This window comes from Barbatula barbatula, assembly GCF_947034865.1.
Source record: "Barbatula barbatula genome assembly, chromosome: 23".
NCBI lineage: Eukaryota > Metazoa > Chordata > Actinopteri > Cypriniformes > Nemacheilidae > Barbatula > Barbatula barbatula.
This window is the reverse complement of record NC_136786.1, coordinates 4,185,573-4,211,503: the sequence shown is the minus strand read 5'-3', so window position 1 is coordinate 4,211,503 and position 25,931 is coordinate 4,185,573. Positions and strand designations below refer to the sequence as shown.

General features: G+C 39.1%; 2 protein-coding genes across 7 annotated transcripts in view; one reads left to right on the top strand and one right to left on the bottom strand.

The window, feature by feature from the left end:
* Positions 1–19,945, top strand: part of gnal (guanine nucleotide binding protein (G protein), alpha activating activity polypeptide, olfactory type) — a 65,869-nt gene extending 45,924 nt beyond the window's left edge. The window contains exons 6-12 of one of the 2 annotated variants that reach the window (XM_079488015.1): positions 4,984–5,038; positions 5,171–5,244; positions 5,631–5,689; positions 5,814–5,934; positions 12,324–12,454; positions 17,599–17,666; positions 18,429–19,945. In XM_079488015.1, coding sequence (XP_079344141.1) covers positions 4,984–5,038; positions 5,171–5,244; positions 5,631–5,689; positions 5,814–5,934; positions 12,324–12,454; positions 17,599–17,666; positions 18,429–18,575 — 655 coding nt within the window. In that variant the 3' untranslated portion in view covers positions 18,576–19,945. Of the gene's footprint in view, positions 1–4,983; positions 5,081–5,170; positions 5,245–5,630; positions 5,690–5,813; positions 5,935–12,323; positions 12,455–17,598; positions 17,667–18,428 lie in introns of those variants that run through there. The other variant, XM_079488016.1, reaches the window with a different exon arrangement.
* A 951-nt stretch (positions 19,946–20,896) lies between these two features.
* mppe1 (metallophosphoesterase 1) overlaps positions 20,897–25,931 on the bottom strand; it is a 38,484-nt gene continuing 33,449 nt past the window's right edge. For 2 of the 5 annotated variants that reach the window (XM_079488018.1, XM_079488020.1), the window contains one exon: positions 22,071–22,940. In XM_079488018.1, the coding sequence (XP_079344144.1) occupies positions 22,764–22,940 (177 nt within the window). In that variant the 3' untranslated portion in view covers positions 22,071–22,763. Of the gene's footprint in view, positions 22,941–22,977; positions 23,133–25,931 lie in introns of those variants that run through there. The other 3 variants (XM_079488017.1, XR_013788303.1, XM_079488019.1) reach the window with 3 other exon arrangements.

Below are 25,931 nucleotides of genomic sequence, written 5' to 3'. Positions count from 1 at the left end.
AACCGGATGTGGCTCGTGCATATAACAGTTACTTGGTGGGGTACACTCATTTAGGCCGAAATATTCATTTGGTTTAAGCCAGGTCTCGGTAAAACAGAGTATATCAAAACTGTTGTCCATGATCATTTCATTTACAATTACTGCCTTTGAATTTAGTGATCTAATATTAAGTAGGCCGAACTTTATAAATTGGTTTTGGTTGTTTATTACATTGTCTTCAGGTTTAATCACGATCAGATTTTTTTCTCTCACTTTTGCCAAAATTTTTACTTTGTGGTATTATTCGGGGGACACATATAGTCTCTATATATTTGGAAGCAGTAACATTTATAGCAGTTGAGGCGCACATACTATGGTTAAAGTTTTTACTTACCTGAGGGGGACTTACCTGTGGGAGACATAGTCAACCGGTGCGTAGCGCCTTCGAGATGTTGTCTGACAGGAGAGCCGCTCCGATGCTGCTGGGGTGCAGGCCGTCGGGGCGGAAGAGCCTAGGTCGCTCCCAGAACAGATCAAAATTATTTACAAAGAGCAGCTTCTGTTCAATACACCATGACATCAACCATTGGTTAAGTGAAAAAAGTCTACTGAACTTATCATTCCCTCGTCGGTAGGTAGGCAGCGGTCCTGATACGATAATCCTCGCTGTGGGCGATGCGTTGCATACCGTCTCGATCAGACTCCTGAAGTCCCTCTTCAGGATCTCCGACTGCCGCATTCTGACGTCGTTCACTCCCGCGTGCAGCACGACAGCTTCAACGTTAGCGTTGTCCTTCAGGATCGCAGGTACCTGCGCAGACACATCAAGAACACGAGCGCCGGGAAAACAGTGAGTGCACACCTTACCTTTAGTAGATGTAGCGCGTATGTTCCGGACGATCGAGTCTCCGATGATCACAGCGTTGCATTCGGTCTCGCAGAGGGCGGCAAAGCGGTTCCTGGTCTGGATCTCGAAGACCGGTGGCGGCAGCTGAGTCATCTCAACGGTCCTGGCTAGCGCCTTTCGCCGTTGATGTGCTGGTGCGGGGGTGAAGTTCATTTAGGCTGGTCGTGTTCTCGTAGCCTGGGCTCTGTGCAGAGAAACAAGCGGAGTAGAAGTGGAAGAAGTATTATAATCGCGATGAAACATTACCGCGGATTTGCGAGCTTCAGCACGGGGTGTTTCCAGCGCTGTTATACGTTCTCGCAGCCGTGTTTGCTTCTCAAGTAAATCCTGGATCTGCTTCTCCACAGCCTCCAATTCCGACTGTAGCGCGAGCGTTTCCTCATCTGCACTTAAAGGTACAAACACATCTGAAGCATTAGCCATTAGTGATGTAATAATGAGAACAGCGAGTTAAGCAGTATGCAGGCTGGTAATGCTAATAGCCTAAGGGCTAACACAGAATGATCCGATACAAATAATTTATCAGTAGGTTAAACAACGATATTTGTTTATGCTATGCTTAAGGATAGGTTTCACTCTCGCTTAATATCAATTTAAGACACAATTCTTCAAGATGTAACAAGAATTATTAGATTTGAAAGAGCTCCCGCTCAAACCACGCGCTCTCAGTAAACTCTCCGCAAACTCGTAGCAAACAGGAAAAAAAAAAAAAAACCTCTGTAATCTTCCCAAGCCGGTCTAGTATGCAATAGTATGCAGTCAAGCACCTCCTACCATGTAGGGTTGGGCCAACAAATTAGTTGTAATACGGCATGGTTGGGTTGGGAATGTTGGTGCGTTAAGAGATTATGTCAGGGGAGAGATACGGAGCAAGCGTCTCTTCAACCTGAGGCATTGCCTCCCCCCCATTTTCTGTATACCCCAAAATAGAAGCAAAACTAGCACAAGAGGAATAAGAAATGTGTGAGAAGAATGGATTTTTCTAAGATCTAGATGCCTCAGTGTGCAGGTCGGGAAGAATGGGAGGTCCTGATGTGGAGATACTCTTTTTAGCAGGACGTGCCAAATTGTGCAAATCCCTGCCTGTGATTAAGGGTCAAGGATGAGCACACTCTCTAAAAAAATGTCACTAGCCTTTTGGCATTACTGGCGAAAATGCTAAACCAGACTTGGACAAAACATGATAGACATAACAGAGTGCTTGCTATAGAAACAGAAGCTAACGCTACTGTGTTCTGACTTTTGCTTTGTAGTTTCTATGCATCACATGGTGACATAGCGCCAATCAGAATTGGATTAGTTGCACATGCTCTTCAGATGCAGTCACACAAGAGGAGTTCTCCATAGTGTCATTGTGACACAGCTTAGAGTTTCATCGAAAGGAAACCCTTCTGCTATAATACCAATCTCAGGGTTCCTCTGTGTTCTCAGGTATAGTCAAGGTCTCTTCGGAAATTATGTGGAAACACATTTCTGTTCAGTTTCAACCCTTCATCTGTAATAGTAGGACATCTTATTCTCCTCCAGATAAAATGTCAGATCCATTTTGTGTACGTGTGTGTGTGTGTGTGTGTTTGTACAGAGCTGGACAGAAATATCAATTCGAACACTAAAGTGAAGCGTGTGCTAATAAGCACTTATCTGTTTCGGTGGAAGATGGCCTGAAGTGCTAGTCCTTTTTGCATCCAGGTGTGTGTGTGTGTTTTATCAGTCATGGACTTCTGTTGGACAGACCAGTCTCACAGCTATTTTTAGTTTCTGCAGCCATGTGTGTGTTTAGTAGAGCTGTCAGGATGTGAAATGGTTTTGTCTCCTCTCACATAAACTATGTGGTCTGCCAGGAAAGACTGAGAGTGAGACAGAGAGAGAAACCCAAAGGTGAGACAGGCACACAAGATATCTGTTTTACATGCGTGTATACATTTGTGTTATGTAGAAACTTCCATTCTTCCTGTTGTGACGATGTAGAACACCGTGAAAGTGCCTCCAAGATAGTAAAACAGTTTCAGGAAGTGTAGTTCTTGCTAAGTTTCAGTGCACAATAAATGCAACATCAGTGATGTGACTTAAAAGAAAAAAAATATTTAATTTTCAGATCAAGGTCAATGATGTTACATAATTCGATTGCATATCTTTCATAATGTGATATTCCCCCCACTTCAAATTGTTTTACTTAAAAAAATGTTGGAATATTGTAGATAAATAAAAGATCAAACGGAGAAACAATGCAGGTTTATTTATGCCAATAATAGTGGAGAGCACTGTAGTTCCTCACGGGTCTATAGTAATTTGCAAAGCTATTTCGTGCATTCTGACACACTGTGTCAAGTTTGGGATTCTAATGCTTAACATGAGCAAAGTGTCAAAAAACTAGTTTGACGTATAACGTAGTATTTCTATGCAAAATACACTCCCCTCAGCTTTCGTAGAATTTTGAGACAAGCTCAGTGACGATTGAAAGACAGATGATCACGGCATTAATAAATCTTGTAGCAGAGTTATTGCAAGGTGTTTTCCCAACAGCTAGCGTGGACATTGTTGCTTAGCAACGACAGACGCCAGGAGAGAGCAAACTCCTTGACACTTTTGAAAAAAAAGGAGAAAGCAGTGTGGCTCATGTTTTCAAGACTCAGCACTGAAACGATCGCTGCTGTTTCAGCTCACTAGCACTTGCTGTAGAATTTACGTTGAATGAGGCATCTATGTACCTATAATTAACGTTCCAAGCTAGATGGAGACTGGGACTAATTTGCATGTATTCATGAATCTGCGTATTCTAAATGAAAAAAAGGGTTTAGAGTTACATTGAAGTCATTTTAAGGCATAATTATTATCACAGGAATAAACTTTTACTTTTTTAACTATTTTAAGATTTTAAGTGATCAAATTATCAAATGCAGTGCGACATATTTAAATCATCGAAATATGGTTTATGGTACAAAAAAGGCAAACTTTAAACTACCTATAGGTATTAATTTGACTGATTTATGTATCAAAAAGGCAAACATAGCATAAGGCAATTTAGGGTTTTGCTTCACTCTTGTTTTTGACTGCCACAGTCATTCTCCTAGCTCTTGATCTAATAATATTTGCTCATGTGTTATGGGTCATTTTTTCCCAAGCCTCCTTCAATTTCTCTCAAAGCTGTGCTTCAATTTAAACTTTAACCAAAACTATACACATGAATACAAGGTTTTTAATTTCTCTTAAATAGTTAAATAGAAGAAAGAGTAAAAACATACATTTTCTAAAGATGGACTGGCCATGACTGTATGGTCATCTTATCATTGTATATCTATAGTGCATCACACAGTTCAGTGTGTATGTTAGTCTGTTCCATTAGAAAATAATGATGGATTGACAAATAGAGTGAATCTTTTTTTTATTAGAGGTCAATAACTCTGTACTTGTAGTCTAACACTTGCTCAGTTTTCCTACTGTGTATGATACTTACAGTATCAGCTTGCAGTGTTCAACACATAACCTTTGCAATTGCAAAAGACATGCAAATGTATCGGCTCCAATGAGCTGAGCTAAGCTGCTCTGTATCACCACCTGGAGGACAAAATTGACAAAGCACAAGGAAAGAAACTTAAGTATAGAATAATATCAAACTTCAGATATGTTGAAATTAGCGGAAGCATCTCACTTCATGAAGTTTTGTGTTGTGCTACATATACCACTTTGGAAAACCTAAGCAACACTAACCCATCGCTGTTCCATAGGAGCTTCCTGTTTCAGTTTTTTTACACTCTACAATTCAACCTCGAGCACACTTATAACCAAATCAAAATGTTGAAGACGTATCTTTACAATTTAATTATGTGTGTTAGACTAAAATAACAAAATAATTAACCGGAAGTGGTCCTGGACCAGTTTTTAAGTCCTCTATATAAGTAACATATTTATATTCACTGAATTAACTTTTCTTGTTGCATGCAGCATTGTTGTCAACAGAAATTTGTACATGCCAGTAGGGTCTGATTTTTTACGTAACAAACTTACTCCAGTATTGTACTGAAGGTGTCAAACTATACTGTATCAGCAAAACTAGGTCAAATCACACACAAAAATTATTATGTTTATGTCTTTCTCAGCTTCTTGGATAGAATTGACTCTGTCGGACATAATGACTACACACCAACAGATCAGGTGAGGGCGCTGTGACATCTCTGAACATTACTGTATGTACAGGTGGGCACGTTCTTTTTTTATCATCTGTTTGTGTACATTTTGATGCTTGATGATGATTATGGTTTCAGTGTTGCTGTTTATTTTTTTAAGGACTTGCTGAGGTGTCGTGTTTTGACTTCAGGGATTTTTGAAACTCGTTTTCAAGTAGACAAAGTCAACTTTCAGTAAGTCAACGCAATGGCCTTTTGCTGTATTTTAATGTACAGCTGTGTTCAAATATCGGGACCACATTGTAACTGAAAGGAGCTTAACGATTTTAACACAAATATATCAACATAGCAAATATATGAGTTAATCTATTCATCAGGAGAAGTATATAAATATATAATCTTTCTAGCAGAAGATCCTGTCCCTGACATTTTAATCTTATCTGTGTCTGTGAGTAACCTAGTGGTTTGCGTCAAAGCCACATTGCTGTTTTAGCAGGACAAAAAATTTATTGAAAATCTAACAACACAATATTGTGGTTTTGAAGCAAATGGACAGGAGCTTCTGTATGTACAAATACAGTATGTTCAGCAGTTCTCATTTTCCTGCCTCTGTCTGTCAGTATGTTTGATGTGGGCGGTCAGAGAGACGAGCGAAGAAAATGGATCCAGTGTTTCAATGGTAAGTTTGTAGTTTCTTTAGGCTTTTGGATAGTCGTTTATAATCAAAACACTTGAAAGTCTGAATGACTTCTGGTGTTTCAGTCTGTTTGGTAATGATGTACTGAATCTGTCTACATTCACAGATGTGACAGCAATCATCTTTGTCGCAGCCAGTAGCAGTTACAACATGGTCATAAGAGAAGACAACAGCACCAATCGGCTGCGCGAGTCTCTTGATCTCTTCCGCAGCATCTGGACTAACAGGTTTTGCACTATTTAAGGCATTTCTTCACTTTATATGTTAGACATGTTTTTTTGAGTTTTTTCACACCTAGTTTGTTTGACCTCTCCAAATGCTCTTGGAGAGTTCAGCGTGTATATGTGAAGAATCAAAGTTATCTCAGACCCCCTAAAAGGCCCCAAAAGCGAACTGTATTCAGACCTCCTATAGAGGTTGTCTGAGTACGGTTCATTTGTGGTTCGATTTCTTTGTGACATGTGAAAGTAATAAAATCCCAGTCCGCTTTGCTTAAATTTCACAACAAATTTCAGTCAGTTATGACATTAATATTACATGAGTTATCGGTCTTTGGTATCGGTGCATTTCTTTGAGTACGAGTACATGAGCTAAGTATCGGGCCCACTATCTGTTATGGTTGTGGACAGAACTCAAGCGCAGGCAGACATGTGTCGAACAACAAGACTTTATTTCAAAACAAAGACCCTCGATGGGGAAAACATGAACACAAACAAGACTGAAAACTAAAACTTCCCACAAGGGGGACAAAACAAACAAGGTCTTAAGAATAACAAACTAAGTCCACAAACTTGAGTCCAGGGAACAGGAACACGGGTAATCCAGACAGACGAAGGGTAAATGTGCAAAGTGTGCAAAATGAACCGACCAGAGACAGAGGGAAACTGGGGCTTGATAAAGGGAAACACTAACAAGGACTGATGACACAGGGAGAGTGGCGGCAGGTGACATGGATGAAACACTAAGGGAAAGCTAACAGGAGGATTGCACGAGGCAGGTGAGGGGACTGAAACACTAAGGGAAAGATGGACCAGGGCTGGAGACAAGACTAACACTAATGGACCGCTAACCGGGGAAACAAGGGGGCGGGACTAAAGGACGTGACACCGGAGAGAGAGCATGGCTTCTCCAACCAAAACAATGCTCTTTCTCCACACAAAACACATGGGACTGACATGATCCTGCCACAAGACTCGAGAACCAAGACAAGGAGAGGCAGGATCCTGACACTATCTTATAAATTACATTATAAAATGATTTTTTAAATTTTTTGGCCTGAAGATTCTGTGAGGTTTGCTTACATTTAAAGTTTAGCCAAGTTCTCTTCAAATCACAGTTCAATGACTGTCAAAATACTAACAGTTGGTGGCATTACAAAAAATGTGTTGCTTTCATGTTGTTCATACAATATGAAAGCAGTGTGATTTTTTTTATCATTCTGCTATACCCAAATATTTTATTTTTCATTTTGTGATATAAAATATGATTGTCTTTTTTTGTGTATCACAATGCCTTTTTGTGGATTAATTTTAGATAGTACGTGTACAACATAGTGAAGGAATCATTAAGTACTTAACTGTATAGTATGTACAAAAACGTAAGTGACAGAAATGCTGCATTAAAGGCTTTATTAGCAATATGGAATTGCTGTAAGTGATGATATACCCTTTGGTTCAAATATAGCAAAAAAAAGCTAAATGACAGACAAAAATATGCAGTAGTATTCTATATGGTCTTCAGCATTTAGATAGCTAGGTGTTGAAGTCTCTCGATTACCTAACCATGTCTCAGATTGAGTTCCGAATCAGCTATTTCTCAATTATCACTTATTAGAAATTTCTTATCAGCTTTTTTCTACATATTTATTTAGGCGCTTTTTTTGCCTTTAATGGGACACGATAGTTAAGAGCAGTGGAAACGTGTTGAGTGGACATAGGGCAGCGGGATACACATCCTGAAAAGGGAAGCTGCGGGCCCTTTGATCGTCCCCTGGTCTCCATGCAAACAAGTGGGACAGGCATGGGCGTAAATCCCGGGGGGACGCAGGGGACACGTCCCCCCCATCCGAGGTTTGTCCCCCCCAAAAACCTTTTTTTTTAATCTCAATGTCTATTGTGAAAAATATATATTTAGGTATACCTAAAAATAATTGTGTAAACAGAAAAAATACAAACGCAATGAATGCGTTTAAGTTTAGAAACAGTTGAGGTTCCCCTTCCCAGCCTCACAGTGGTTTGGCCCACTGCCCGCATCCCCGCTTATCTCAACTTCGCTACACCCAAGGCATGCTGCACGTTGCGGCTCAGTTCAGGTGTTTTTTTTCACGTTAAATTAAGTGATTCTATTTAATGTACTTGATGCTGATTAATTAATAAATTAGTTGTGGCAAAAAATGCTGATTTCCGATGTATTTTTCCATGAATCTGCTATGTTAGCGATTAAAACGTTACTTAGCTAGTTAACGTTAGCTTGTTAACAATAGCTTGTTGCATAGTGCCTCACACACTGTAACTAACACGCCGAAGCCATTTCCCATGCGTTGTTTTATTTAACCTGTCATAATGTTAACATTAACGGCCACAATTAGCCACCGATCCTTGCCATTCAGTTCCCTTGTCACACACAGTCGCGCACTCGCACATACAGGCAGTTAAGTGACCATGGCAATATACTTAGCGAATTTCAGGCCCCTTTTGTCCACAAAATGTGCACAGCTTTCATTCAGTGGGAAAAGTTTGTTTTCTCAGCATCTATTTTGTACAGTGTGTGCGCGGCGGATAAGGTAAACCAGCGCTAATCCGGGACTCCCATAAGAAGTAAAGAAAGACTTGGGGTCCCTCAGATATTTTCATTTGAGTAAAAATGATAAATGTGATTAAATTCACGCAATGGATATGATACATTTCGTGAAATCATTAATAACAATAACTTGTATAACGTTGTGTATGGGCTAGTTGTCATGTCTCGCCCCACGTCTAAAGACCGTTAAGCGCAGGACATCGTTGACATGACTGTTTGATTGGTGTCGCTCAGGTGGAGCTAACTTCAGCTAAAATATGGAGAATCTTTCCACTACACTTATCAACTCCATGTCAGGGCTTTTGTATTCATTGCGTAAATTATCATTAGGCCTGGTTCTGGGGTGCTAGAGATCTCGATGAAGATGAGTGACAGCTTTCTAGTAATTATAAAGGGAGTGCTCGTTGTGCGGTTTCTATATATAATCCATTCAGAATGTGATAACTTGTTTTTCATGCTGCCAAGACCAACAGCCACATAAACACTGGCTATTATATAAGAAGGCTATTCGGGAATTACATTGGCATATAAATGCGGGATTCACTCTTGAAATTGCTATGAGTGACATATTGATAGCCATATTTATTTCCTGAATAAAGCAGACTTTTGGCCTGAAACGGTTGAATGGTCTGCTGACTGACAGACTTGCTCACAACGGTCCCTTGCCGTATGTTAATGCACTGAAATCGTTGAAAAATCCCCACAACACTAACACACAGCCTAACAGCCAGTCTTGTCATAATTAATATTTTATCTAAAAAAAATAGTTTCTTGCGTTTAAAGTCTTTCGGAACAAACATTATTATCACAACGTCTAAATTGTTCAGTTGTTTTAGGGAAAATAGTAAATACCACATAGGTTATTAATGCTAGAATTATTCTGTTGGATGTACACCACTGTTCAAAAGTAATTTCTGTTCAGCAAGCCTGGATTGATTTGATCCAAAATACAGTTAAAGAAGCCTGTTCTTTTATGTAAGCCTGTTTTTAATAAATTGTATATAGTTATGCATATTATGATAAAATATATTGTGTATTTTGTATAAATAGTATATTGTGAGACTAACCACAGAAGACTTGATTCAATTTGAGCACTGAGCTAAACATTCAGTTGACTGAAACTCTACAATTTTTTGACTGGATTATTTGTGTCCCCTTCAAAAATTGCTCTTGAGAAATGTTATGTTTATTGTCCCCCCTACTGTTAAATGAGATTTACGCCCATGGGGACAGGAGCCAAATTATAAAATCTAATTACATGTCAAATATTGTTTTCCCAAATATGTTTTCTGTTATTTTAGTCATTGTTTATCACATTGATGTATGTCCAAGTGTTCGTTTTTTTACAAGTTTCTTCGTTTACGATTGAGTTATCAGGAAATATGGGCAGGACCTTGATACCTTGCTCGACTTTGTGCTCACTACTGCGCAGACTCTGGCTCCCTTGACGATTCCTTCTGCGCATGCCCTGTCTCCAAACTGACGTTTTTGCATAACATGTCAGCGCCCACCACTGGACGTTTTACGCTTAATTCATTGCAATGGAAGGAAGCGGCGTCACAGTGTTCATCTTTTTTACAGTCTATGCTGTATGCTGGTGTTAGAGAGACCAACATGTAAACACAGACAATAAATAAGACTGTACAGTGCAATTTTTACAAGTATATACCAAAGTGACAGATTCCTGCTATTCACATTTAGCAATCTCAGTAAAGTGGCCAGTAATAGTCTTGCACATTGGCCTTTGCACTGGTATGAAAACAGTTATATTTTATAATACAATTATAAATTGAAATGGAATAGTAATTGAAGTGATTAAGTGATAGAATTGCACATTTAAATACAGTGGGCAGCCAGTGACATTTTGGACTGTGTTGATTATTCTTGAAGGGCTCAATTGTCTGCTGCAGCACAACTGGAGTACCACACTGATATGTAGTAAACTAACATGCTTTCTACAGTAGAGTGCTAAAAGGACATCAGCAGCTTGCACTCTAGGTTGTTTTTCCTAAGCGCTCTGAGGAAGTGCAGCCGTTGCTGTCAATCACTGTTGCATCATCAGCAAATTTGATAAGTTGGTAGAGTGGGTACAGTCAGATGTGTACAAGGAGTAGAGGGCTTAAAACACAGCCTTGTGGAGAGTCGGTGCTGAGCGTGATGGCGGTGGACCAAGCTTAACAGTTTGTAGGTGGTTTCACACCTGGACCACAAAACCAGTGTTAAGTAGCACAGGAATAATTGTGGCAAAAGCCATCAAAACATTTCTTTTATGCCTATAATCATTAGGATATTAAGTAAAGATCATGTTCCATGAAGATAGTTTGTAGATTTCCTACTGGTAATCTATCTAAAACTTTTTGTGAGTGGATGCAGCAAAATTGCTAACAAAAAAGACCAGAAATACACTTACAAAAGTCGCTCGCTGCTGTCCGCTCTTTGGGAATTACTGAGTCAAGTTTAGTATCTATGTAAAGTTTAGAATTTCAGCTTTAGTTGTTGATGCTCTTGTGAAATTGATGAACAACAGTTTATTTGTATTTGGATATTATACGTGATGCGCTCTGGGAAAATCAGTCGGATGTCGCGCTCTGACAATTTCAGCCTCCAGACTGCGATCGAAAAACATACAGGGGATGATCAAAAGTTCAGACACTATGCTCATCATAAAATTTTTTAAACTTGCTTCACTACTTACTAATTGTTGTCCATAATGTTTGCTAGTGTCCTTGTGTAGTGATAGTGCTCTTAGCACTCCTGACCTCTCGTTCTTTAAGTGTGCCCAGCACCTTTTCCTTATTTTTGTTTTATTCAAACGGTTTTATAGAATATTTTTATAGACTTCAACACTAGGAAATGTTTTTTTAATTAAATTGTTATTAAGAGTAAGTGTTTTACCACTGTAAAGTGTAGTGTTGTGCTTTTATTTTCATCACCTAACTTTAAACCCATTTTTCTCCAAATTCCATTCCTGGATTTGGAAAGGGCTGGAACCCAGCATTCCATATGGTATCAAAAACTGTAATATATATATAATACATATATGTGTTGGATTTTCCCACATATATTTAAAGGCTATTTTGCGGGAGTCCCGCCATTCTCCTACAGCCTTCAAACACAAGTGTCTTACTGCCCACACCCATCAAATCCAAATGTATTAATGACATCATCGACTAGCCGACATTGACGCGTGTCAACCCCTAGTACACACTTTTGCTTGTCAGAGTACTGCAGGTTTTTGGAAATATAATCCATTATTGCCACTTGAATAAAAGAGCACCTGTCAACATACAAATCTTTTACATCAATGACATTAATTAGATAGTGTTTAAAGGCAATTTTACATCTGAAAATGAGTTGTACACACGTTTTTTGTCCGTACATTCATTCTATGAATCACACGTACACACTTTGAGAAATTATCGCAAAATACTATTTAGGATGGATTCTACACATTTTCTAAATGAGGCCCCTGGTGTTTTAATCCGTCTTTTGACTACTTTTGTCTTTTTTTATAGAGTGGAGGGCATTGTTTTTGTATAATATCCGTATGCACAATATCTGCATTTGACACATGAGCGTGTGTCTACACTACGAATGCAATCCGGTCTAATGCATTTTCGAGTACCTGTGAAAGTGGTCGAAAGTGGACAAACTCAAAACCTTTTAGTCCTCGTTTACACCTGTATTTAGCGTCATCCACTTGCTAACAGGGCCTTAAATGTTTGGCCGAATATATAGGATCAAACACATGAACTGGAACAGAAACAGGGAGACATGTCTGGGCCTCAGCAGTATTACTCTCTGTGTTCTTCAACAGGTTTTTAAGGACCATCTCAGTAATCCTGTTCCTCAACAAACAAGACATGTTAGCAGAGAAGATCCTGGCAGGCAAATCCAAACTTGAAGATTACTTCCCTGAGTATACACGCTATACACTGCCTCCTGAAGGTAAATGTCCTCAGCTCCCATCCATTTACAGATAACAGAAAATCCTATGTATTTTATGTTTGTGATATATTTGCTACTTAAATTCACCATATTCGTGTTCAGTTTACCACGGGCAAGATATATAAAATGTTAAGCATAGACTATTCTGTGTTACATTTAAATGTAGTCATTTAGCAGACGCTTTTATCCAAAGCGACTTACAGATGAGGAAGCATTGGAAGCAATTATAACAACATAGGCAACAAAATACATAAGTGCATCAAAACTAGTCCATTAGATTAGATTAGATTAGATTCAACTTTATTGTCATCACACATATACAAGTACAGTGTAACGAAATGTAGTTTAGGTCTAACCAGAAGTGCAGTTAGCATGTGCAGGATATACAGTTAGAATAAATACAGAATACAATAGTGAGAATATAATACAGTGGGCATGGACTATAAAAATATTTTGCAGTAGGTGTGTTCTATGAAAATATGACAGTAGGTATATACTATGAACAATATATACAGATGACTATATACTATGAACATTAATTTACAGGTGGATATGAACAGATAATAATTTAGACTAAAATAGTGCAAGTGACTTAGGTATGCATAAATTATTGACATTGGCTATTAAAGTTGCAGTGCAATAGGTGAGTTAATGCAGTTGTTGAAGTTGATGCAGTTATTAAAGTTACGGTGCAGTATATGAGTTAATGCAGTTATTAAAGTTACGGTGCAGTAGATGAGTTAATGCGGTTAATAGGTTGCAGTCCAGAAGATGAGTTAATGCGGTAAATAAGGTTACAGAGCAGTAGATTAAATAATGCAGTTACTGAAGTTACAGTGCAATTGATGAGTAGATGCAGTTAATAGAGTTACAGTGCAGTTGATTAGTTAATGCAGTTATTGAAGTAATAGTGCAATTGATGAGTAGATGCAGTTAATAGAGTTACGGTGCAGTTGGTTAGTTAATGCAGTTATTGAAGTTACAGTGCAGTAGATGACTAGATGCAGTTAATAGAATTACAGTGCAGTAGATAGGTTAATGCAGTTATGGAAGTGGTCCATTAGAGCAAATGAACATTCAGTTAAATATTCCTGGTGTGCAAGTGAGCCGTATAGAGTGCAAATGATGCTGTGTGTGTGTAAACAGTCCGGTAGAGCAGATACATGAAGTACTAGTGTGTACAGTTCAGTCATGCATGCAGCCCTGTAGTGCAATGTAAACAATGTTGTAGCAGCATTGGAGTTAAGGGTATGAGAGGTACTGGAATCAGTGGGGGGCAGAGTTCAATAATGAAAAAAGCTGTTTCTTAGTCTGCTGGTTCTTGTCCGGAGGCAACCGAAGCGCCTACCAGAAGGCAGGAGAGTAAACAGTCTATGAGCGGGGTGAGAGGAGTCCTTGAGAATGCTGCGAGCTCGACGCAGACAGCGTTTCTTCTGGATGTCCTCAATGGCAGAAAGTGTAGTCCCTGTGATGCGCTGGGCTGTTTTCACCACCCGCTGCAGTGCCTTGCGCTCAGCAACAGAACAGTTCCCGTACCAGACTGTGACACAGTTGGTCAGGATGCTCTCTATCGTGCAGCGATAGAAGTTCACCAGGATAGTTGAAGACAGTTGGTTCTTCTTCAGTGTCCTCAGAAAGAAGAGACGCTGGTGAGCCTTCTTGACCAGGCATGAGGTGTTGGTGGTCCAGGACAGGTCCTCCGAAATGTGAGTCCCCAGGAACTTAAAACTGGAAACACGTTCAACAGCCATTCCATAAATGTGGATGGGGTCGTGTGTGTCTCCTTTCGCCTTCCTGAAGTCCATGATGATCTCCTTTGTCTTGGAGGTGTTAAGGAGCAGGTTGTTGTCTGAGCACCATATGGCCAGGTGCCTAGGCGCTTCCGGTATGCAGTCTCATCGTTGTTGCTGATGAGACCAATCACTGTTGTATCGTCTGCAAACTTGATGAAGGAGTTAGATCCGTTCATAGGCCTGCAGACTCGGCCTAGCACAGTATACAAAGCTAAGAGTAGTGTACAGTATACAAAGCTAAGAGTAGTGAGGTTAGTAATGTTTTTTTTTTTTAAGAAGGAAAGGGAAAAGAATTAGGATAAATCAATCAGCGACGTGTTGACGGAAGATATGCGTTTTTAGGCGTTTTTTTAAAGATGGCAACCGAGTCTGCTGATCTTGTAGCAGCAGGTAGATCATTCCACCAATGTGGAACAGATCCAGAGAAGGTACGGGAGAGTGACTTTTTTCCTTTTTGGGATGGTACAACTAGTCGTTGTTCCTTTGCAGACCGCAGTAATCTGGGAGGAACATAGATCTGCATTAGCGAGTGGAGATACGATGGGGCGGACCCGGGGGTGGTCTTGTAGGCCAGGAGCATAGCTTTGAACTTTATGCGGGCGGCAACAGGGAGCCAGTGTAACCTGATGAAGAGCGGAGTTACATGCGATCCCTTTATTCATTGAAGACCACTCTTGCCGCCGCATTCTGGATCATCTGGAGAGGTTTGATTGTGCAAGCAGGAAGTCCAGCCAGAAGCGCATTGCATTAATCCAGTTTGGACAAGACAAGAGCTTGGACTAGGACTTGCGTAGAGTTGTCTGATAGGAAAGGTCTAATTTTCCTAATGTTGTAGAGGATGAATCTACAGGACCGGGTGGTGCTGGCAACATGACTTGTGAGGTTAAGCCGATCATTGATTACCACCCCAAGGTTTCTGGCTGTGCTGGACCGTGTAATAGTTGATGAGCCTAGTTGAATGGCAAGGTTGTGGTGAATCTTTGGGTTGGCTGGGATCACAAGCAGTTCCATTTTAGCAAGGTTCAGCTGCAGGGGATGATCCTTCATCCAAAGTGAGATGTCACTCAGGCATGCCACAATGCGAGCAGAGACCGTCGGATCGTCCGGTTGAAATGACAAGTAGAGTTGTGTGTCGTCCACATAGCAGTGATAGGAGAAGCCATGCTTCTGAATGACCGAGCCGAAGGATGTCATGTAAATGGCAGAGTAGCGGTCCAAGCACTGAGACCTGTGGCACCCCCGTGTTGAGCTGTTGGGACGCGGAGACCTCATCTCTCCAAGATACTCTGAATGACCTACCCGAGAGGTAGGACTTGAACCATAGCAACACCATTCCAGAGACACCCATTGCACTGAGAGAAGACAGGAGGATGTGATGATTCAGCAGACAGATCCAGTAGGATGAGCACAGATGACATGGATGATGCTTTTGCCAGTCTCAGGGCTCCAATGACTGAGAGCAGTGCAGTCACTGTGGAATGACCGGTCTTGAAACCAGACTGATTGCTGTCCAGGAGGTTGTTTCACATGAGAAAGGATGAGAGCTGGTTGAACACAACTCGCTCCAGGGCTTTGGCAATTAAGGGAAGAAGGGAAACGGGCCTGTAGTTTTCTAGCATTGTAGGGTCCTCTGGTTTGATCCATGTTTCTGTAAGTGCTACAATGGAAAGACCAGAATGTTTAACAAAAGCTGTAATGAAATCAGCTTTGTTCACAGCAGATTGGCAGTTCCACAATCCTATTGGAAAAGTAGAAGGGGCAGTTGATAGCAGGGATACATTGTGCAGATTATTAGGATTGCGTCGCCTTCGGCTTGCGGCAGAGGGTTTACGTGTTGTGATAACAGAAAGGATTTTAAAACACATATTTAAGAGAAGCAGAAAGAAAATAGGGCGAAACATTTAAAATAACAATAAAGTATAAGTGCAAACAAGTAAGACAAAAAGTGCAAGTGTTAATACAAAACAAAATAGGAACAAAAGAAGTGCAATACTCAAGTGCCCTGTCGGTGTCCCTGCTCGGTGGAGTCGCGCGCAGGTAGAGTCGATGTCTTTACTCTCTTCGGTCTTCACGCGATGAGGGCTGCACGTGACCGCTGCCGCGGTGTGTAGTCGCTTTTTAAATACCCGTCTAATTAATTTAATTCAACAGGCCCCGCCCTCAGATGACACGCGCACACAAAGCAAAACAATTAAACTAGCCTGAGAACGACCGATGGTCAGGACAGAGCGGAAGTAAATACAAAGCGATTTCTCAGTTTAACACAGTACTAAAACTCAACAAGACACGATTTAAATACACTTACACAATTCTGTACGCTTCTGCTGCTTAATTGCTTCTCCTTAATTCTATTACATGCTGTTTTGAGAAATTATCTGGTTTGATATGACACTAGGCTGTCCAGTTCTTTCTTTCCTGGTTACCTAGGGGTGTACAATAATTCGTAGTACGATATTTCGCGATGCAAAAAATGTTATGATGCGTATCGTAGAGAAATAGAGTTTAATTCTATTCGTTGAGGGAGTCAAGATGCAACCTACTCTGCACTAGCGCGTCACGTGTGCTTAACTCACATATGAGGTAGAGATAAGTCTCTGGGAGAAGGGGAAGACACAATCTGTGTCTCCACGTGGTTTACAAATATGCATTAAAAATTTAAATATGATTCTAATATGTAAGCAGATTACATATACTGGACAATCATATTTTAATTAAATTTTAATATTTTAATTTTAAACAATAATTTTGATTATGGCACAGTGATTACCAAGAAGAAATAACTGCACGTATGTCAAAAACGTTGCCGACCCCTGATCTAAGTGTTTGCTGAATCAAACTGCTTTCTCTTGGAAAGAAATGAGATTAAATGGTGGTTTATATTCTAAATAAAATAAACAGATATTTGATATATAGTCTATTTCTGTTTATTATATTTTAGGTTCATTTAAATAATGGTGATGTTAAAATATATATATTTTTGTTAGTCTATCTGAGTTCTGCTCATAGTGCTAGTAAGCGATGTGTGTATCAAAATCTTCCTTGGTAAGTTTGCTTATAGTTAGTGCACATGTGAAGACAGATGACATTGACAACCTTTTCAAGGGATGGAAACACCTGTCACTTTGTTAGAAGACTTGTACTTACATAAGTACTTAATGATGAAAAAAAAGCATCAAAACAGTGTGAGATTGAGACATTTAGCCATTACAGAGTTATTGGTCTGTTTCTTTTTAAAGATCTCAGACTTACTTATGCCCACTTTCCATTATTCTCTAGAATTTTCAAAGATGTCCTATGCCTCTACATTTATAACTCCACAATAATAATGCCTCTGCTCTCTCATGTGCACAGCAATGCCTGACCCAGGAGAAGACCCGAAAGTGTCCAGGGCAAAGTTTTTCATCAGAGATGAGTTCTTGGTATGAATGAAGTTTGTTTACCTCTAAGGGCGCATGTCCACCGGACACCAGCGGCTGACGTAATTTTGTATTTATTCCAGTGGAAAGCGTCGCCCCCTTTCAAGAGTTGAAAACTCACTTTTTACTCAGTTGTCCAATCAGAGTGCAGCAGGGCGGGACAAATATCACACCAACCAATCGCCACATTGTATTTGTACAGACGCATGTCTGTGTAGAACAACTGGAAAAAATGCAGTTGGTCTGTCTTCGAGTATCTATTTCTGTAGAAGAAGATGCCCCCAGCCTTTCACAATCTTAATACTTGTGATTTAACAAACTATCTGTAAAATGATATACTAATATCACTTTAATTAGGCTGTTATACCATATCATAGTGATTTTTCAGCAGAAATGCTTTGGTTGCTGGCATATGCGCCCGAAGCCGGCGTTTTTAGACGTTTCAGTCGCATCAAAGTGCCCCGGTGGACACACAGCCTTAGTATTTTAAAGCACATATGCAACAGCTGGTGTGAGCTTTATGCATACTTGTGATACTCAAACACCAGCTAATTTGCTTAACTGATCTTTTTGGGTAGTTGACACATATTATATTACTTTTTGATCCTGTAAATAGAAGTACAAATAATCAGTGTCTCTTTGGATATAATAAGATGAAAGAACAAAATGCTGCTCAGTTTATATATTGTGGATTATTACAACGCAAGACTACTTATTGTTGATATCTTGTTTGCTGTGTTTGTGTGTTTCTCAATGAACCCACAGAAAATCAGCACAGCAAGTGGCACAGACAAACACTACTGCTATCCCCATTTCACCTGTGCTGTGGACACAGAAAACATTCGGCGTGTGTTCAATGACTGTCGTGACATTATTCAGAGGATGCACCTTCGTCAATATGAACTCTTGTGATTGGCTGCCTGGATTGTTCGCTCCTCCAATCAACACTTTTCTGAGAACTACTGACGAGTGACAGCGTTTTCATGTTTCTTCTGCTTTTATTTTTCCTCTTTTTATTTAAATCTACATATAATATATATATTTCTGAATATGGGGGAAGTGGGTGTGTGATATGAGTGTTTGTAAATTAGCTGTTTTACATTTGTATCACTCCCAGGTCATTCCTCTTTATATTTTGTATGTTTTCATCTTTGGCTAGACTTGGAGCAGCTGAAAAAAACATGTAGTAACCTTTTCCAGGGTGCTCTGACTTGCAGTGAGATTATGTGGAAGTACTTTGAAGTCTAAAGAGGTACATGAAGGGGTTAATGAAGCACTTTGCGTACATTTCCTAAAGATGGCCAGGAGGCAAAATTCACAATGTAGCACCTAAATATTTATTACTTGCCACTTTGGTTGTTTTTCTTTTGCCTTGTTTTGTTTTCTGCAAAATACTTCAGGGCTAGATGGGAGTTTGTAATTAACTACAGATCACATAGAGCGTTGTTTAGGTGCAGGGGATTGTAGGATTTGATGTACTCTGCTTATTCAACTGACATCGGTAGCCATCCATCTGGGGAACCGTCCAACTTTTGACTGGCCATCCGATGCCTCCTTTAGTACGGGTGACACTTGTTTATGTGGTAGCCCAAAATGTAGATATAAAGATATAAACAGTCTATTTTTAGGTTTTTTTTGTTGTTGTTGATGTTGTTCTAAAGAATTTGCAAGGCCACTTAATGTTTTACAGGACTATGAAATGTTATTTTGTATATCTTCAACAAGAAAGACAAAACTGACTTGTAGAAGCTCATTGTGCCTTTGATTATGGCTGTACCTGTAAATGAGGAGAACATGTATAATTGTGTGATCAGACAGCGCTGAACAGCTTGATGTCAAATCTTACAAGCAGCACAGTGTGCTGATGAAAAATCTTTCAGTAGACATGTTTTTCCTGGTTACTATAGCTCCAAACACACACACACACACATATATACAATATACATAAATACATACAGTACCCGTCAAAACAAAGTTTCTAATGATATTAAAAATCTTTTAATCTAGAGGTGTATGCTTAAATGTTTTAAATTATATTAAATATAATTATACCAATAAATCCATTTCTGTCATTTTAGAAAAAACAAATGTATTTACTAAAAATATCTCTACAGTTGGTGAGTTTGGACAAATAAAGAGGAAAACACAGCCAGTAAAAGCCCTGAATAGATGGGTACTTTTTCAGTACTCCTTAAAAGCTTCCCAGGGTGAGACCCCAAGAAGATGGCTTATAAAATCCCAAGATTTTGCTAATTCTAATTAAAGGATGGTAGAAGAGTTCTAAAAAATGGTTTAGATTTATTCTAGTAACATCATTTCCACATTTACAGTTGACTATATGCACGTTTTTTCCTGGTTTTTGATAAGGCAGCTTAGGGATTTCAGGTGAAATGACAGCTATATTATGACATTCTACACAGAAAAATGGAGAGATGCTGCATCTCATCTGATTCCTTTACGGTGCTGAAATGTAAACTTTTCTCATCTTGTTTGAACAACAACATATAAACGTTAGTTCATGATCAAAGTTTACGGAAGTTAGCCATGTTATACCATGTTAAGTTATTTACGTCAACAGTCCTATCTCTTGAATGGTGGAAGGCAGATATTTTCAAAATCCCTATTAAGTAGCATATTTCTGATCAATGATTAAACCTGATATGTACCATAACTTCAATTTGCTAAGCCAAATTGAGTTAAAAATCCCCCTTTCCGTTGTCAGTTCAGCTACTGAGCACAGCTATAAGATATACAGCTATAATGTGCAGAGACAAGTGCCTCCATAAGCTTTGCCACTGAGAATCATCAGTCTTTATTGATTGACAATTGGCAGGCGGAGCTTTCTTCGCTAAAGCGGCCATATTGAGTGTTGAATTCCTTTCCATTCATTGTAATGGCAGTGGCGCATCTTGTTAATATAATAGTCATGCCTAAGTATTACACTACTGATGGTGTTAATGCCATCTCATTTAATTAAAGATACTCTCTCACCAATAAGTGACAGTTCTCCCATCGTTTTCTAGCTGGCCTATGGTTTCTTAAGTCCTTAAGAACATTTTGTGGATATGGTCAATATGCTATTACAAAGTTTACTATTGTTCAAAAAGGGGAAGAAAAATAAGTAAATAATGAGTTAGCGTTTCCAAACTTTGGTACTGTATGCATGTATGTATGTTTTTATATATGTATATAAAAAATCCTATATAAAATATGCAAAGTTTAATGGATTGTTTCAAAAATTGCAAATTCAGATTGCCTTTAATTTCATTCTTTGCATTTTTGTCCAACGGAATCAGCTTTCAATTTGCGACCGGCTGTTGTTTTGAGTAGGAGTCATTTTTAAAGGTGAAAATAATGTATGCAGACTGTATGTGGGATCATGCCGGTTAAGGCGAATCAATGTGATTGTACACAAATACCACATGTACATCTGCATTTTATTTGTACATATACGTTTATAAAAGATCAAAAATATATTCTATAAATATATATGTACAAGTATTCATAATAATGTGTGCCTACATATATACATCATGTGAGGAGTGCAGAATTGAGACTAGTGATTCTTTACTTTAGTGATTCTTCAGAAGAGTGTTGTGAATGTGAGCACTAATAGGTTATACTCTAAGCTTTAGTACTGTATGTCCACACTATTTTACTCACCTATGGGCAAGGTGGCAGCAAAGAGATAGTTCACCCAAGAATGAAAATACCATTGCATTATTCCATAATTATTCCTTTTTAGCCAAATTCTACATAATAAACAGACAAATACTATAAATATATTTTATAAGAGTTCATACTCCACCAGACCTGCAGAAAGTAATTGAACAGAATTTAAGCTCTCTTCAGGCCTTGGACTGGCCAACTGTCCAGGGTGTTTCTAGCCCATCACAGGGTGGATATGACCAGTTTAAAAACATGTACATTCATGAATAGAATGGCAGACCACTCTAAAATGCTGGACTTTGCTCTAATCCTGAGTCATATTACAGTTTTGTGTAAGGAAAAGGCACAAACTGATTCTCATAGTCTCTCTCGCATGTGTTTTTGATCATTCCTATTCATTTCGATTGTGGTTTCTAAACTTGCACAGGACCAGTGCTGTAATGTTAAAGCATAAACATGATTCCTCTGGGTAGCTCATAAAACAGTAAAAAGTTCAGTTACCAACAATACATAATAATTGTTTAATTCACTATATTTGTCATTTACATGCTGTACTTTTGAAAGGCTTTTCCAATTAAACTGAATTAACTTTATGCACCACCAGCATTTTGCACCATGATGGTGTATTTACAGCAGCTCCCTTGAACTACTTAGCCCTTGTTGGAAAAATATATATTCTGTAAAGAACGGATTCGTTTATGGTTATTCCTTGCACAAAGACGCCACATGACTCGAGGTCACCCGGATATCTTTTTAATGTTTTTCTCAGTTTGACAGACACTATGAACTGTTATTGTATGGAGAAAGACTATGTGACTATGTCTTTTGAGCTGACAATTTTTGTGTTTTATTGGTAACACAAAAAAGATTAGTTCTAGAAATACATGAGAATGAGCAAAAAACTTTTTTCCACTTTTCCTTGGTTAAAACATTAATCTTCTTTGTTACCCACAGGCTTGGATCCTTGACAAGGTTGAACTGCTATTTTGTGAACAGTGACATGTCCTTATTGCACGTGAAAGGAACAGTGTGACTTAATGCGCTGTGAGCTGTGTAACACTGATTTATTCTCTTTCATCTGCAGCTTTTATATGTTCAAACTAATTTCCGAAACTTTTAATACGATCAGTGACCGTGACTAAAAAATCTGGCTTCAAATATTTTTTGGTTTATTTCTTACAGTTTGTTTTAATAAAAGGCACATTCAAAGACTTTTGTCTTTGTTTAAAATGGCAATGTGGAAAGAAATGTAATTTTATAAATAAAATATCTCTAAAATACATGTGTACGCCTCTTCAATCGAGGTACATCGTGGCCTTTTTACTACTAAAAATCTAAATTTCACATTTAGTCACTCATCAAAATAAAATGCTTCTACATTTTTATTAGGACACTGATGGAACTGATGTTCATATGTGTCTCCTGTGTGTGTTACAAACTCTTGTGCTTTCCCAAAATTGTAAAGTGCAACGCTCTTCTGAATAGCTTGAAATGACAAAGTACTATCGGAGCAATGGCAAGAACACTGCCACAGTAAAGTGCAAGAATACTTCTTTCCTCTGGAAGAAAACACTTTGACAGTCGAAAGTCAGTTCCGGAGAACAAGCCCTACAAGAGATGACAGAAAATACAATGAGACATGAGTATAACAAAAAAACTTTTTTTATTTCTTACAATCTGACACTGCAACTGGGTATCGCCTCTTCCACATCTTTCATCATCAATAACTGTGGTAAGTCATGGCTTTCTCTCCTGTTATTGTGTACTGCTCCACCTGCCACATGTATAGTTTAGCTTCTTCTGTCAGTGAAGAGGGTTTACAGTTTAAGAGGGTGATAAATGTAAAGAACCGAGTCATCAAGTTACCATATTATAGCAACTCGAACCCCAAAAATATATCAAATCTGATCAATATTAAATAAAAATCAACTGATGATAATCATAAGCTAAAATTGAGGCTTTTTAACCTCAGATTCCTTCTAGTAAAAAATAACCAATCGTTAAATGAGTAGTTCACTTCAAAATTTGCACCCATTCACTTTCTATAGTAATCTTTAATCCTACTATGGAAAGCCAATGGTGGCAAACATTGACGCAAACTACTACTTTAACTAGGTAGTCAAATTTAATGAAAAAAGCCTGGTACGAAAATGTTTAAAATATTTTGAAAATGTTTAAAATATTTTGAACATGTTATCATGTCTTTTTCTTGATGTAAACATATGAACATATTCTCGGTTTGAAGATTTTTGGATTTGATTGCTAGGATGCTCAAGAAGGGTTGCAAGGCAGGATTGTAGTAGAGGTGGTTGTTTGCTGCACTGAGTCAAATAAGTGCACCCTTGTGTTGCTAAGGACACTTTCATTCAAAGGGATATCTTCTTGTGTAAGTCTATGGGACTTTTTGTCTAGGGTGCTCTAATGGTTGCCAAGGGGTGTGTTAAATGAACCTACTTTCTTGTCTCAAGCTGTGTCCGAATTTGCCCCTGATAAATATTTGCTTTGTTGTTAAACTAATTATTTTACATTCATAAATGTACATTTTCAAATGGTAAACCTGTCTTCTCTGTTTATCTTAATGAAATGGTAAACTATTCGAATTTGATATCAGGATCTGCTAACATAAAAGCTGTAATAACTGTCAGAATTCGTTCTGAACTTGGAATTAATGGACCCTTCGCAAGCAGTTTGATTGACTATTGAATGACTTAATCACTATGTCCCTTGATACAGCTTGAATAAACCGCTTGATTAGAATCACCAAGAGGAAAGTGACCGTTAATGCCACTAATGTACGATTATACACTTGTTCTTTATTCTTGTATTCTTGCAAACAGTTCTGGGGCATTCTTGACTATTATTGTATTTTTACTACTATGGGATTCGATGGGGGGGCTAAATCTGTTTGGTTATAAGGATTCTTCCAAATATCTTTCTCTGTGTTCATCAGAACAAAGACATTTATACAGATTTGGAACAACTTGAAGGCAAGTGAATGATGACAGAATTTTCATTTTGGGGTGAAGTATCCCTTTAAATTAATGTTATAGACAGACAGCAGTGTTTCTGTTAAATAATTGTATTAAACGTTATGGTAAATACACGTGACAAACTGTTGTTCTGTTCTCTTAATTATAAACTATTACAATAATGTGACAAATAAGGTGAAAATAAACTTTTTTTACATTATAATCTATGAAGCCATGTAGGTGTATAAGGGTTATGATGAATGTCCGTGACAGTACTGCCAGATACTGGGTATGTTACGTCAGTGTCCGAAATCGTTCACTTATTTTCATTAACTTCTTCCCTTTTAAGGGAACTTTTTAGCATTCGCAATATAGGGGAATAGTTTATGAGTGAATGAGTGAGTGAATTCAGACACAGCTTCTGACACTTAGTGATGGGGAGTCGACTCCAAAAGACAACTTTTCTATGTTCTGTTTTTCCATGATTTTTTATGTTGTCATTGGCTCAAACCAATTAAAGGGCAGTTGTGATCTGCTGAAATCAATGAATAACTTTGAAAAACCAATCATGTTTATAGTACGTGTCAGATCTTCCACTCTCTCCTACACGATACAAGATGCAGAACACTCACAACGCAGCGATGCCTCTTAAAAGGCACAATCATTCCCGTTTATTCTTTACCTTTAACCCAACTGAATGCTCACATTGTACTCACAAAGGGGGGTAATGATGAAGTAATGCCTTCGACGCACTGTGGGCCTGTCACAATGGCCTACTGCCCGCATTGCAGCGACAGAGCACATCAAAAGATGTTTAGTTTGATGCCAGCTCCAATCAGCAAACTTCAAACTACACAGCCTCGCTACGACGCAAAGCAGCCACCTCCCCATGGTAGGATATCAAGAAAGATTGTGTGTGACCTGTGCCCAGGTCAACAAGGGGCAACTAGGACTTTTTCAATCCCATGCGAGTTCACCAAGCGGGTAGAGTACCGCCCAGCAGCCAACGAAACAGACCACTGCATCACAGCACACCTCCACATGTTCGCCAGGTTCAGACTGCCATCGATACCCAGCTCAGGCAGAAACGCCCACTCCAGGATGGAGATCAGCCAAAGAGGTTTGGAAATCGTCTCGGTTAAGTATGTAACCTCCGTTCCCTGATGGAGGGAACGAGACGTTGTGTCGAACCGAGAGATGGGGTTTGACTTGAGAACCTATCATCTTCTGACTATTTTGAAAAGGCCAATGAAATTGGCGAATGAAATTTGTTTGGAGACAGCCCTCCTTATGCTGACCTCCGAAACAGATAACGAGCTGCTCAGAGCTCTGAAGCTCTGCGTGCGGTTTAGGTAGAGGCGCAACGCGCTAGCCGGCCACAACACGGACAGTGTTGGGTCTTCCTCCCCAGTGGGGAGCGCCTGCAAGTTCACCACCTGGTCCTGAATGAAGTGGTGGGAACTTTGGGCACGTAGCCAGGCCGGGGTCTCAGGATCACGTGAGAGTTACCGGGCACAAATTTAAGGCAATCTGGGGATACGGAAAATGCCTGTAGGTCCCCTACCCTTTTCATGGAAGCGAGCGCCAGCAGGAGGACCATCTTCATCGAGAGGTGAGGAAGAGTGGCCTC